The 15,023-nt window shown below is 40.4% G+C and overlaps 1 protein-coding gene across 1 annotated transcript in view; it reads right to left on the bottom strand.

The window, feature by feature from the left end:
* STARD9 (StAR related lipid transfer domain containing 9) overlaps window positions 1-15,023 on the bottom strand; it is a 129,827-nt gene that overhangs the window by 23,459 nt on the left and 91,345 nt on the right. The window contains exons 21-23 of the mRNA XM_075193276.1: window positions 12,627-12,814; window positions 10,556-11,039; window positions 1,019-9,517 (exon numbers count right to left, since the gene is read on the bottom strand). Of these exons, the coding sequence (XP_075049377.1) occupies window positions 1,019-9,517; window positions 10,556-11,039; window positions 12,627-12,814 (9,171 nt within the window). The remainder of the gene's footprint in view (window positions 1-1,018; window positions 9,518-10,555; window positions 11,040-12,626; window positions 12,815-15,023) is intronic.

The following is a 15,023-nucleotide window of genomic DNA, read 5'->3' as shown; positions in this document are numbered from 1 at the left end:
AGCGTTCCAGCTCAGAAACACCATTCATACTGCACCTCGGACCCGGGAATTTCCCAGGTTGACCCCATTCATACTGCACAAGTCTGTGCCCTGGCAATTTGTGGGAGTCATCACCAGAGCAGTTTTCATTGGCTGAAAAATGGTGATGTCATTGAAAGGTGACTGGTTTTTTTTTTTCTTCCACGGGCTCCCACCGATGACATCATCCTCCAGAGACAGGCAGACAGCCAATCAGCTTGTTTTCTGTGCAACCCAGGTTGAAAAACCCGGGTTGCACCATTCATAGTGCAGGCAACCCGGGTCCGACCCAGGAATTACCCCTCGATAAATCCCGGGTTGAAGACCCGGGTTTTTAGACCCGGGATTTATCGAGGGGTAATTCCCGGGTTGCACAGAAAACAAGCCGATTGGCTGTCTGCATGTCTCTGGAGGATGATGTCATCGGTGGGAGCCCGTGGAAGAAAAAAAAAAACAGTCACCTTTCAATCACATCACCGTTTTTCAGCCAATGAAAACTGCTCTGGTGATGACTCCCACAAATTGCCAGGGCACAGACTTGTGCAGTATGAATGGGGTCAACCCGGGAAATTCCCGGGTCCGAGGTGCAGTATGAATGGTGTTTCTGAGCTGGGACGCTCCGAGCCCCGGCAAAAACCCGGCTTGAAAAACCCGGGATATTGCCGGGGCGGCAGTATGAAAGCGGTATAAGTAGCTGATGGCTGCTATCAAAAGATGCTACAAAATATTAATAAATTAATTAAAAAAGGCCTTCTAATACAGAGGAGCGTACACACCTACTGGTATTAATGTTTACTCAGTCTAGCAGCTGTCCATATACTAACCCAGAGAGTAACCATGTGCAATGATTTCTATCCATAACTGCTTTGCTTGGTTAATACCATAGCTGGGCTAGGATGGATTTAGTTCATTTTAATGATTAGCAAGAAGACACATTTAATTGAGATTCTAATGACTATTATTTAAGCCCAAATAACCTACAAAGTGATTTTAACCCTACCTTTCATATAGCTGTTTCTTTATGGAGACTGTATCTTGCCCGTCCGTCTTTCTGGTCTGAATAACCCTCAGAAGAGCGTCCGTTTCTCCAATGCCATAGCTGAGCTTGGCTTCTGCAAGCTGCACAGTCAGAGGCTGTGGATTCCGCTCTAAGTGTATCCCAGACATGACCTCCGCACGTTCTCTCTGCAGCCTCTCAATCTCCCGACACCTACTTTCCAGCACCTCCTGAGATGCTTCTATCTCAGTACAATTATCCCTTATATTCAGATCGCCCATGCTTCTTAACAGTTGTACACTATTGGGTGTACTACACTGAACTCCAGACCAGTTGCTGAATTTATTGTGGAGCGGCAGATCCTGCAGTGTATAATTTTGTGGTTTGTGATTTATTCTGAAGGTGGGCTCTTGACCTAAAAGAATGTCTGTATTACAGTCACTTTCTACAACCGATAAGCCATCTTCTTGCAAGTGCAAGTCAAAACCACTTATTTGTGAAGGTAAATAAGGATAGTTTCTGTTTTTTAAATATGAACTGTTTGAAGTTATAGTAAAACTGCCATTATTACTAAGTTCTTTTCTTGGACCTTGTGGAAGGACTTGGCCATTTTTGTTTGGCATAGGCTGTAACATTTGAGAGAGGTTTTCAAGAGATTGTGGGCTTTCCCATGGGGGCAAAGTAGCAAACGTCTTATCAGATATTTTTTCAGACTGAGTGGAAGTGAAATAGTTCAGCTCCTTAGGTCTTTTTCCCACACCTGACATCTCCGAGTTGCTACTGGAGTGGTTGTTAAACGTCAAGTGTTCATCTCGCAGAATGCAACCTTCACTCGTAAATTTCGGGACTTTATGCGTTGCAGTTCTTTTTCTAGAGGATTCTTTGAGCGAGTTGCTACGCAGAGCCTCAAATTCATTTTTCACATTGGACTTACTGTAAGAACTGAAACATTCACTGTCGGTTTCTGTTTGTGAACCATTAATTTGTGTATTGCGGATCCCTCGCTCTCTCCTTTTTCTGGGACAAAGAGTTTTACCAAGATTTGGACTATTTAATGGATTCTCAGGTACAAGTTTATTGAGAGATTTCCGACTTGCACTCAGTGTTAGAATCGGTGATGAGGCTCTATCGACCATTGTGGTGTTACTTCGGCGGGTGGTTTGGTACCTTGGGGTATGAACAACGCTGGATGAAGAACTGATTATCACAGCAAGAGAAGGATCTTCTGTGTCCTTATTCACACTAGATAAAACTGGAGATTTTCTTGATAAGGAAAGTGGGAGAGATATAGATGACATGTCTTGCAAGTCATTTAAGAATGGGGTGGATGCTCGCACTTTTGGTGATGGAGACAAACCATGTTCTGATTGTTTGCTAGACACAAATGCGTGCAGGTTTGGTAGGCTCTGTGTCTTTGGTGCTTTGTAGCCATTTTGTTCTGCTGATAAACAAGTGTTTTGGGGAATTTGAGTCAAAGAATCTGTTCCCACTACTTTAACAAAAACATTTATTCCTGAAGCATTTACGAAACTGTTATGCTCGGTGTCAGGATTTTGTGCTTTGTTCTTTATTGTTGTTTGTGAATCTGTCTGTATACCCCGGTCTACAGAGGTCTGAGTGTATGAATCTCTGACTTGTCTTTTCAGAATCAACTCTGCGGGGTCTTTGTGCATCTTGGAGACGTCAAAGTAGACATTTTGAGAATGAGGTTGGGAAAGATTTCCCAGCAACTCAGAAGTCTCTTGCAGTAGCTGGGATAAATGTAAAGACATGTTCTGCACACTTGACCAAGATGCTGGCCTCTGGTCCACATTATTTCTCCTCATCTGCCTCGAAGATGACTCCTCTGTGTAACTTCTCTGGTGTTTAGTGACTTTTCGGTGCTTCTGCTTAATTTGGGTTTCCTCCTGTGCACAAGATACTCTTTGGTCCGTTTCATTACAAGTCTCCGACTCTGAAGTGTACAGAATCATTATTTCATCCAAATTAGAATCATTTTCAAATTTTGTCTGCAACTCACATGGCCCAACAAACTCTGCTCCACTACATGCAGCAGCAGTGTCATCCGACAGAAGATCCTGAGAACTGTCCAATGAATATGGCCCTGAACCATTTCCTTCAAAACTGCTTATAGTGCTGGAACCTGTTCTAGCATTTGCATAGGAGCTAAGATGAGAATGAAAAGGAGAATTATGAGCATTGAGCCCTTCATCAACACTGGAGCACCTCATTAATTTATCAACCTCTGCTCGGAATTTAGTACAAGATACATCACTTGCACTGTTGCATGCACTGTTCCTCCACCCAGGCTTAAGAGTCTTTTCTTGCTGCCAAGTGTGAACAAAGGGATTAATGTCACTTGAGGAGAAATGAAGGCCTTCAGCATTCTCTACTAATTCTACAGCTAATTTATTTGCTTGAGGTGACGATTCACTAAATAAACTGCTTAGTATATTAGTTGGTGCTCTGTTTGGCAAACAGGCTCTGCCTTCCACTTCAAAATTGTCCTTTATTTTAGCGTTGTGCTGTGGATTCACATTAGGGTTTGATGCCTGGTTACTATCACATAGACAGTCATGTTTTTTTATGTTGAACTCCGTTACAGTATGAGGTGCATATGTCTTCGACTCCATCTTTGAATAATGTTCATTACACAAAGACCTTCTTCCATAATTTAATTTATGTGGCAAAGTTTCAGCACCGGGATTGGCAGGTGATTTATTAGTGGAAGATTCTGTTAAATGCAACTCAGTTGTAGCCATGGGGGTAAATAAACTGGGGAGTATGGTGCAATGAGCTTTAGTACACATAAGGCTTGAGGATCTTTTTCCTTTTAAATGTGCAGGACAAGGAATGTCATCAGCTGCTTGCTTATGGATACCAACAGGGGAGTCTGATGCACATTCTTTCCGCATTGATGGGGTATTCACAGATATATCCTCCAAACCACTGAAGTTCCTTGAAACCAAATATCTGGATGTCTCTGTGTCTTGCTCAGGTGATTTGTCCAGGTCTGAACAACATTCTCCACAGGGAACTATAGTCCTCAAGTTCTTGTCTTCAATGTCTCCCGCCGCTACAGATTGATCATTTTGTTGTATACCATAAGTCACTGTGCTACTTACTGTGCTGGTGTCAAACACATTAGTAAATGGAGGTGGATTTTTGTCAGTTAACAGTTCCAATTCACATTTATTTTTATTTATTATAAAATCGGAGACCTCACTTGTGGCGCCCATGTTGTGTTCTAAATGTACCTCATCAACAGATAGATCATCTTGAGATGGTCTTCGACAAGATGGCTCATAATCTGTAGACATTTCAGCAACTAGGTTAGCTCCACAATATGCCCTACCTGCAAACAAAACTTCATTTGATTCTGTACCTGCACAAATGTTTCTTAATATACCCTTATCTTCAGTTGGTTGAAATTGACAGTTCTTGAGAGGATCAATTACTGCCTCCTGCAATTCGCCAGATACGCAGCACTGAGAGGTATCGATTGATGTAGCATTTGGCAAATTATTTGTATTTTTTAAAACAGAATAGTCTACTTCAGATCTACAGAGATCAGGTTTTGGTGAATAGACTATACTAGTTGTGTCTGTTATGTTTTCTACTTTATTCATTGCCGAAGCACTTTCACATTTCTCTTTTCTGTTTATATATTGTTGGTTCTGTTTTTGTTGTGCTAACAAAATGTCTTGTGCTTTGTTGTTACCACAGTTGTGTTGCTCACCGGCCTCCTCATGTCTGCTTTGAAAGTAGTTGCATTTACCAGTAACACTTTCAGAACAGATGGCGCCATCCAGCTCTGTAGCAGAATATTTCACTTGTTGGGAGACATCTTGCAGTTCGGGTATTACCACATTAGTTGCAGAAGACATACTAGAATCTGTTACCACACTCTGATTGCCAGCTATACAGTCTCCTGTCCCATACAAAATACCAAGTTCTGATTGTTCATTTTGTCCGTTAAAAAACAATCTTCCTGTTTTACATTTCAGAATTCTGGAACATTGCATTGTATCATTCTCCTTACAGTCACCATCTGCATGTGCGTCATATTCTTGAAATTTGTTCAAACCAGTTTGTTTAGGAAGGAATATGGTTTCTGAACTCTCTTGATATTCAGAATGTGTACTTAAATAAACATTTTCAGACTTGGATTGACAAAATAGTTTGTTTTGCATTATGGCTTCATAATATGGAATAGGCAGACACGTACCACTAATATCTTCTGTTACATGGTGATCGGCACTGTCGTACATCTCTTGCTGGTTGCTATTTACATCAGGATATGAAACGTCAGCAGAGCTAACTTGCTCTTTATTACCGTCAGTATAAGGACCCGAGAAATGTTTCTGATGATTGCTATTGGTCAGGGAGGATGCAGAATCTTTAATGTTGCTGATGTCCTTTTCAGATTTAATTTCTGAACCATCTTGATTGTCATTAGTATTCTCAAACATTTTATTTTTAATAGGTATCTCTTCATTTATCTGAGATGGGTCTTCTGTTTTAGACACAATATTTTCCTCCATTAGTTCTTTCAATAGCTGAGGAATCTTATTGGTGTGAATTTGACCGTTGGCGTCCTCACAATGACTGCTACTACACAATAGTGGATCCCTGGCTGCTGCAACATTGATTGTAGAGGAGTTGCAGTGTTGGTCAAGTTCACTAATGTGTGTACTTAATGCACTTTGTGTTCGATCTGTCTGTCTTGCTCCATGTGAAACTGATGTTTCATCAGAATGTGTTTTGGGAAGATTCTCTGTATTATATTTGTTTTCATCATTAGCATATTCAGGGCTCAGAAATGTTTTATTTGTATTCCGAATATGAGGCAATCCTTTAGCTTTATGAATAAAACAAGTGGTTCCGGGTGAGTAAGACTCTGACCTTTGGTCACTGTTGATCTGTACTCTATTATCTGGTAATGTAGTTTTCTCTTTTGCCACTTTACTGGACACATTACAGGGTGTAACACAGACAATATCACTTACACTAGACAGATGATCTATGGTATCTTCAGAAGAACCGACTGTAGAACTCTTTTTATGATCAAGGCTTTTTATATATGGAATAAAGCGAGTTCTATCATTAACTTCAGGTTGTGTCCTAAAATTTGGGTTAAGACAAATCTTCACTGTATCAGCTGCCACATCCTCTGGGATGTGTGAAGTATTGGTGGCAACAAGTTCAAAGGACTCGTTGGCAACCTCAGGCTTATGATCAGGTTTAACGGGATTCCACAGAATGTTACCATTTGTTGTACTAAACTGTTGGTCTTCATCATTTTGTTTAAATGTAAGATTGTTATATGATGCTGACACAGTATGATCAATCACCGAGTGTGAACTTGTCAGTGTTTGTTCAAGGTTCCTTGTATAGTTGTCAGTGAGAATAGGTACTGAAGAACTGTAGATGCCATCCATAGTTGTTTCTTGTGATGTTTGGAAGGGTGAATGGTATGATGGACATGACTGAACCTGGGTGTCCGAGTCCTCATTACTCTGGTCAGACTCACAATCATACCTTCTAGAAACTGACAAGGTATCTGTGACATTGCTGTGATGAGAAGCTGGGAAAGATGTAATGGGAAGCTTTCCTTTTTGTTGGGTAACGGAATTGTACTCGATTGGTGAGACAACATCAACGTCTTCACTCTGATCAGTAAACACAACAAGGCATTTGTCTTCCACTGTGGATGACTGTTTGTTTATCACACTTACTGCATTATCAGTATTCTCAGCCCCTGCAATTTTGCCACTGGTATGTCTCTCGATGGAGCCAGCTCCATTATCATGTTTGAAGACACCGTTTGTGTCCAATACCGGACATGGCTCCGCTTCAGCTTTGCAATCTTTATTGGCATTTATATCCAGCTCTACCGTAGCCACTTGTATTTGTGATAACAATTTAGTGGATTTAAAGTCACAATTAATTTTTTGATCATCTGCTTTCAATGGACTCGTCATTCCAATTAATTTTGGAGAGATTGGTTCACTATCTAGAGCCTCTGGCACTAAATGTTCAGATGTAATAAATTGTGGGCAAGGGAAAGTGAGAGATTGGTTTTGGTTCTTTAAATTCTGAAGCTGATTACATGCAGACATTGCTATAGTAACATTTTTATTTTGATCAAAGTTTTTTGCAGTAGTTACACTATGGTAGTGTATATTTTCATTTTCCTTAGTCAATGACAAAACAACACTAGCTCCACAGTTTTCTTTTGGCTCACGAAGGCAAATGTCAGACAACATCTCACTAGAGCAGAGTTGATGGTAAACCTCATTAGCATTTCTTAAAGATATTGAGCTTGTTGGCTTGTTTGTATACGTAACATTTAATTGTGTGGAAATAATGTTTTCACTTTCTGTTTTTTCCTTTGTCTCCTGGCTTTCCATCCTACAGGATACATCTTTCCCGCATGCTATCTGCAGTTCTACAGAGGTGTTCTTCTCTGATGCAGAAGTTGTCTTCTCACACTTCCTCAGGTCTAACGAGGACTCTAGGCTACTAATGGAATTACTCTTGCCATCACAATTGGATTCCAAATCCGAGGCTACAATTCCATTGTCAATGGCCATGTCACGTCTCTCTTGTTCTTCATTACTGATTTGATTTTCTGAACAGGTTTTCACAGTGGAGCTTGTGTTATCTAATGGCTTATCCTTAATCGAAGGATTAGGTGCAGTACTAGAAAATATATCAATGTCTTCCAGTTTTTCAGAAACTGGTGAGGTAGCGGTTTGTTCTGGGATGTGGTTGGGAATCACTCTGTTATCACTAGTCTTACTTTCACTTTCTTCAACATTACACAGTTGTATTTGTTTCTCACATAGTTTTGTATCTTGAGTGGCTTGAGTGTTTAAAGCTTTTAGTATATCTGGAAATGTTTGAGGTTCGATTTTGACAACATTGTCTTTAGTGATTAATTCCTTCATCTCATCTTCTCTAAATGGAGAATCGTATTTTGGAGCACAGTTTAGAGAAATAACAAGAGGCGTAATATTCCCATGTAGAGTATTCCCGGTTGGTTTTGGACTGCAGTTGTGAAGAGTAAAAGAGTTGTCGTGGATTTGTTGAGATTTTCCACCACAAACATTTGAAAGTGTTTCAGGACAGATCTTTATTTCTTCAGCTAAAGAGACATCACTGTAATCAGAGACAGACCAATCATTCATCTTCAGGTAAAATGAGCCACTTCTGTCCAAGTTAGTATTTTCTCCTGCTGTTGCAACATCTAAAACTTTCTGATCTTCTCCATTCAAGACCAAACATCTGGGGCTTTGAAGCTTCCAGAAGATCTCTGCTGGCAGTTCTTCAGAAGAATCCCCTTCAGGAACTTCTTCAGTATCAGCCAAACTATCAAGAGAAAAGCTTTTTGAGAATCCAGTGGTGACTGATCCAGTTGTAAGTAAGGGATAAGATTTTTGATCACCCATCAACGATTTAGAAGGGCTAGATGATGTCACAATAGTCTTGTATTTGTTAAATCTTCTCTTATTGGGTCTCTCTTTTCGGTTGTCTCTCTCCACTAGGGAATCTTCAGACAATTGGCTATCTTCACTGTCTGAATCCTTATGGCCTGGAGTATTTCTTTGTCTCCCTACTTCTTCCTGCTTCAGCTGTTCAGTTAAGACACTAGCATATGCAGAAGAAAGAGAATCTACAGAATAGAAGCTTTCACTATCTGACAACTCACTATTGTCATCCTCCTTCCAGTTTTCCAATGTCTGAAAGTTCATTTTCTGGAGTCCCATATTGAGTCTTTCTGTGCTCATCCACCTCCGATCACTTGTATGTCTATCTACACGACCATTGTTTAATTTGCAAATGTTGTCAACAGATGATGAGATCTTACTCGTTCCCCCAGCCATTTTCTTTTGAGCACTTGGCATGGAGGAAGCCGTGTTTCGTGTCGCTGTTTTGACCGTTACCAATGATTCTCCAGAAGATGCCTTTCCTTGACCAAGTGATCTTTGAGTGGATTTCTGTGTTGGGGATTTACCTCCTTCAATCTTTAGGGGCAGTCTGCTCCTTTCCCGCACTGTGCTCTTTTTAGAGTCCCCAACAGTCATTGGAGAAGGACTTTTCAATGTTTTTAACTTTGTGTCCTTGGTTCCTGTATTTACAGTTGCCCGTACAGTTCTCTTCTTTGGAGGTTCGGCAGTGCTGTTGCTGGAAGACCCTTTAGATCTACCACCAGCTTTGTCCATTTTTTGTCGTGTTTTGCTCATCTGTGGTTCACTTGGCAAAAGAGTAACACCGGTATTGATTTGTTTTGTATGAGAGTCAAAGCTTTGCTTCTCAGCAACTTGTGAACCTGCAGTACCTATAATAGATGGATCACTATCACACTGCCCATAGTTGCCATAATTACAAGAGGTTTTGAGAAGACAATCTATGGACACACTTCGTACAGGTCTGCAATCTTTTCGGATCTTTGAGTTGTGTACCAGTTCAGATTTACATTTTCTTTTCAGAAGAGCACTGAAAAGACAGGGATGACACAAAGTAACTAACTTTCTAACGATAACATAAAACAAATACTAATAAATATACTAGAAGCTGTTTTATAGTCCTTTAGTTCTTCAACAAGCATTTTAGCAGTTCATGATTTTATATTATATGCTACTGGGTATTATATTAATGTAAATTAGGCCCGATTTACAGGTAAAGTTTATTTTATATTTCTTTCCATACACATTTACTGAAAACCTGATTTCTCTACATATTTGATAAAAAAAATATCATGTATAAATAGAATAATGTCACTCAGAAGCCAAACCATATTGCTAACAGTAGAATCCAGGTATGGGATCTATTATTCAAAATGCTTGGTACTGGGTTTTCAAGATAAAGGATTAGTCCATAATTTTAAGCACCATGCCTAAAATAGAATAAACTACATTTAAAAATGACCGGTCTTTCCACACACTGCAGGATACATGGCATTACCAAACTGCGGCAATCAGTGGCTTAAATACCGGGGCAGCAGTTGTTGGCTCACCCTCATATGATCACAAAATGAATTCTGGCTATCACAACAACTTGCATACAGCTGGAAAGGTGAAGTCTTTACATTACAAAGCTGTGGGACAAGGGTAATGTTGTTTGCAGCCGTTTTACCATACTGAGGGCTTTCCTAAAATTTAAATTGGAAAACACTGATCCTCGTGTGACATTAAGATTGCCCTGTCCATAAAAGTCCAATTCACTTTTTAGATGGCAAATGCAGTTAAACAACCATAGGATCCTATTCCCATTGTTTCTGCTAATCACAGAGCAGTAGGAGACTGCCAATCTGTAACTCAGAATAATTATTTTCTTGGAATACAAACACTGTAACCTTCCAGGAAAAATTGGGGTTCTACAAATCTGTGTCACTGCCACGTGGCTGAGTGACAAAGGTAAAACATGTTAATATTTCTGACTATATTGTATAGCATCAGTTATTCTGGAAAATAACTTATTAATTCAGTGGGAAATACAGATATAAGGAAAACAATACCGGGGGCCAATAGCTACCTGTAAGTAAGAGGTGTCTGTAAAGTCCAAGGCAATGAGCATCTCCTGTAGTATGAGAATCCAGAAGGCGAGGACCTACTCCTGTGAAGCGCTGTGGGACAAACCAAAGGCTCTTTAACCTTCGGAACATGAAGAGGCGCTGGCTTCACGGTGTCATCGCTAAGCAAACACGCTGCCTGCAGCTGCTGGAGAGTTTTCTTGGCTTCTAAGAGTTTTTGCTTCTTGGCAATTCGCTCTAGCTGAAACCTAACCCTTTTCCTCCTAATGTTCCGCTCAGCCCTTCGTAGGGAGCATTTACGCAGCAGCTCAAGCTGAACCAACTTCCTCCTATCGTGCTCCTCAGGCGACGGCCAGGCGTCCGTTTGTACAGAGTTCTGAACCTCGGCTTCCACGTAAGTCTTAGGCTCAGTTTGAGATGCTGTTTCTCGTCTCTGTTCACAGACAGCAGTCAGACGCTGCTTCTCTTTTTCAAGCCACTGCTGGTCTGAGAAGACATAAAATACACCTGAAAGTGAACGTAGGAAAAACCTTGCAGAACGCACACAAAAAGTTAAGAAAAAGAATTAAACAATGTAAAATGCTCAAATTTGGGTGGGCATATACAGCCAGAGAGTAAATCTCCCTCATCCCTGCAACATCAGGTCCATGCAAAGATTGGATCCACCAACACTCTCCCATGATCGCCATTCTCTGATCACCTGGATTTATAACCGTCAGCAGCAACTGGTTAAAAGTTTGGTTAATAGCACTTCAAGTTCTTTTAATATTCATGATGGTCAGTAAATACAGTACAAAATATTTATTTAGGCAGTCCTATTTCGTTACCTCAACATATCCATCCTGTTCAGTTTTTATCCTTACTGTTCCTCCCCTTCACTGTAGAATATTCAATATGGTAGGAAAGTATTTTGGAATTATTCTTGGAATACTCATAACAAGCGTGTAATGCGCAATATCTGACAGGTGACAGCATCCAACGCTAATGTTGTTTATTCTGAACAAGCTGGCTTCTGTACAACCTTATTAGTGTTTGCCTTTCTGGTGAGATGAATTGTGTAAAAGAACACAACGCAACTACACCATTTGATGGGATTAATCTTTTAAGATGAATTGTGCAAAAGGAAAACTAAACATTTCTCTTTGTTGTGTTAGTAATTGTTGCACTAAAAAGCAATGAAAAAAAATTAACTGTGCAGCAGAGCATATAGGAAACAATGAGAGCAATATCTATTACATTAATCTCGTAACTATCGTCTGTGTAAACGAGCTCTTATAGAGGGAAGCGGGGAGGAAAGATTACGTTATAGTTTTAACCAGTGGTCGAAGTGGAAATTTCGAAGTGGAGGTATGAAAAATGTAAGTGAATGAAATGTGATGGTACAATGAAGGCAGTAAGAGAAGAGGCAGTATAGCATATCACTGTATACACTCCCACTTCCACCACTGGTTTTACCTGCATTACCAACAATAGCCCACTTTCAGTTGAACTTAATGTGATATGATTAAAAGATGAAAAAAAAAATAAACAGTTACTAAAGTGACAGGACGCCAATATGTGAATTTACCAACAGGGTTTCGGTCAAAATTTAGAACCCTTTTGCTACAGCTACACATCCCAATTCACCATCGCTCCATGGTCCAAATCTCCACCACTTCCCATACACCATTTTTCTTAAAGCAATAAATGTATTCTAGCAGTATTTAACTGGTAATTGTTTTTTTTTGCTGATAGACATGCAAGTGTGACTGCCGCTCTATGTCCAGGTCTTTATCGTGTTTCCACAACCCTGGGCATAAGCTTAGGTAGATTAGTAAAAGTTGCTGAATATTTGACAAAAGACTCATCCTGCCATCTTTTCTTATTCTGATGTCCGAGTATAATATCAATAGTAATTTTTTTTGATGACCTAATTTGGACACTGCAATACTCATTGAAATATTTATACTACCAGGAAATAGCTGTATTGTGAATAATTTTAATGACGTAGTGCTTTCATTAATAGGGAGGGAATTTGCTGTCATGTGGTGCTACGGACTATATCCGTACTAGAAAAACGTATATAATACTTACTCTCTTGAATCTGCTGATTAATTAGAGATTGTTCATTCTCCAGCTCCGTTTCCCCCTTCACTTGTGCTGCCTGGATCTGCCTCTTCAAGTCCTCCACATACTGCTGCTGTTCATCCGCTTGCAGTTGATAAGAGGCTTGCAGGTCTTTCAGCCTTTGCTGGTATTCCTCAGACAGAGGCTCTGTATTTCTATTAAAGGAGCATTAGGAGATGTGTCAGTAAACAGTGAGAATGGCTGGTAAATAAATGTGAAATGCCACAAGGAGGGGTATCTTCAGGTACTAAGAGATGCTACATTTCAAATGGTTGTGTTGCGGCTTAAAGTTGCACTCCCAGGTAGGCTGAAACGCTAGTTAGAGTGCAGTCGTTTTCTCCGCTGTTTGTCTCACCGCTGTGGTTGAAAACCGGAGCTGTGTGATGCCTCGCAGGTGGCGAGAGTGGCAGGACCAATCAGAAGCTGCAGTCATGGAGGCTGTGGCTTTTGATTGGCTTTCCTGCTCACTCATCCTTCCTGCAGACATTTTACAGTGGTGAACTTAAATGTTCTGCCATGTATGTGGTAATGCAGCTTTAAACTTCATGCTGGCCTGTTGGTCCGCAAACTAGCTCTCCATAGCAAAAGGCACATATGAGGAGTGCCACCAATCTCTACAAACATTCCCATGAAAATAGGAGATCACCAAAACTGTCCACACAAATTGGAATCATAATATTTAAAAATTAAAATATGAAAATATGCAAAACAGCTCCCATGTGAACCATTTTGTAATTCTGCAGAAAATATACTGTATGTTCTTAATTTCACAGTTACTCCTTGAAGTGACGATCATCTGAACTCACTGAATCATATATGAACTCATTGACTGCTATTGACATCCATAATTAAAGCAATATAGGAGATCTGGTTACAAATTAGGCATCTCTTTTCAGTAGAACAGAAATTCTGATTAATATTGATTTTATCAGAACATTTTCAGAGCTCATCGATTATAAGCAATGACATCACAACTCATTGTTTATACATTACTTACAGACACTTATAAATAGATTAGCTTTACCAAGTATAAATCAGGGATAATTCACTCTAACTGCCCAGTTGTTGTTAGACTACATCATCTATAATGCTGGGCAGTCACCAACATGGTGGGACAAAGGCCACATACAAACCTTTGACATCAGGAAGAACTGGGCTAAACAATTTATCATTGGTTACATTTGAAATACTGTGATATATAATAGTATAAATGGTTATTTATTATCTAAGTCACTTGTCCTCATGTAGCCAACACAGGGATTAGATGTAGAGCCGTGTTTCTCAACTCCAGTCCTCACGCAGCCATAACAGCTCATGTTTTGAGGATCTCTGTCTGTGAAACAGACAGGATAATTACTGACCCAGCCAAGTAGACTAAGTCACCTGAGCATGGTTAAAGAAATCCTGAAAACATCAGCTGTTGGGGGTGCATGAGGACTGGAGTTAAGAAACTCTGATCTTGAGTTTCTATAAAGTTATTCAGTGAACACAACCAACCATTAAGCTACACACTCATTTGAGTCTAGAAGCTCTGATTTAGGAAATGCTTTACTATCACCCGTGGAAGCTTTATAACTGAAGTGCAGCTTTGCAATACGTTAATGAATGTTTCGCAGAACTCCCCTGAAATGAGGTCATGTTACCTATGCTTCACTAATCATTGTTTTCCTATTGTCAATATGGGCATAGCCTTAAGGGAAAGGAAGACACACCACTCCTCATCAGGTGGAATTAATGTGCTACTCTCTTTAGCAGGAGTTTGTTTGGAAACACAAAACAAATTTACTGCAATCAGCATATTGCAATCACCGACTACTGGTGCTGCTCTTCCAAACCCTCTCACCCTTAGGCTGTGGCCATTCTTCAAAAGGTACCATAATCACGAGTCAAATTTATTGTTTCTCTGTCAAACTTTACATTGATGATAACCAGGGCCTGATCAACCACTAGGCTGACCAGGCTGCAGCCTGGGGCGCTGGGTCCCGGGGGGCGCTGCCCTGTGGGTATTTTTTGTAAAAAAAAAAAAAAAAATTTTAAAACAATTTTTTTTTTTTTATTTTTTTTTTTTCTTCATTCATTTTTTTTTCCGGGGTGGGGGAGGGGGGGGGTCGCCGCGGGGGGGTGGAGGGCTCGACATTCAAAAGCAATGGTGGTCAGTGGTTAGCAACACACAGCCAATCGCCAGGCTGCCTGTTGCTGTGCAGCAGACAGGAAGCAGGACGTCTTCACTTCCTATCTGCTGATCTGAGGAGAGGAGCGACGCTGGCACAACTACAGGTAATTGAAGGGGGGAACTGCCCTGCATATCTATAGGGAGGGAGGGGGGGAACTGCCCTGCATATCTATAGGGAGGGGGGGAGAACT

The sequence above is a fragment of the Mixophyes fleayi genome, chromosome 12 (assembly GCF_038048845.1).
Source record: "Mixophyes fleayi isolate aMixFle1 chromosome 12, aMixFle1.hap1, whole genome shotgun sequence".
Taxonomy (NCBI): Eukaryota; Metazoa; Chordata; class Amphibia; order Anura; family Limnodynastidae; genus Mixophyes; species Mixophyes fleayi.
Note: the sequence above shows the minus strand (reverse complement) of the source record. Positions and strands in the feature narration are given on the sequence as shown.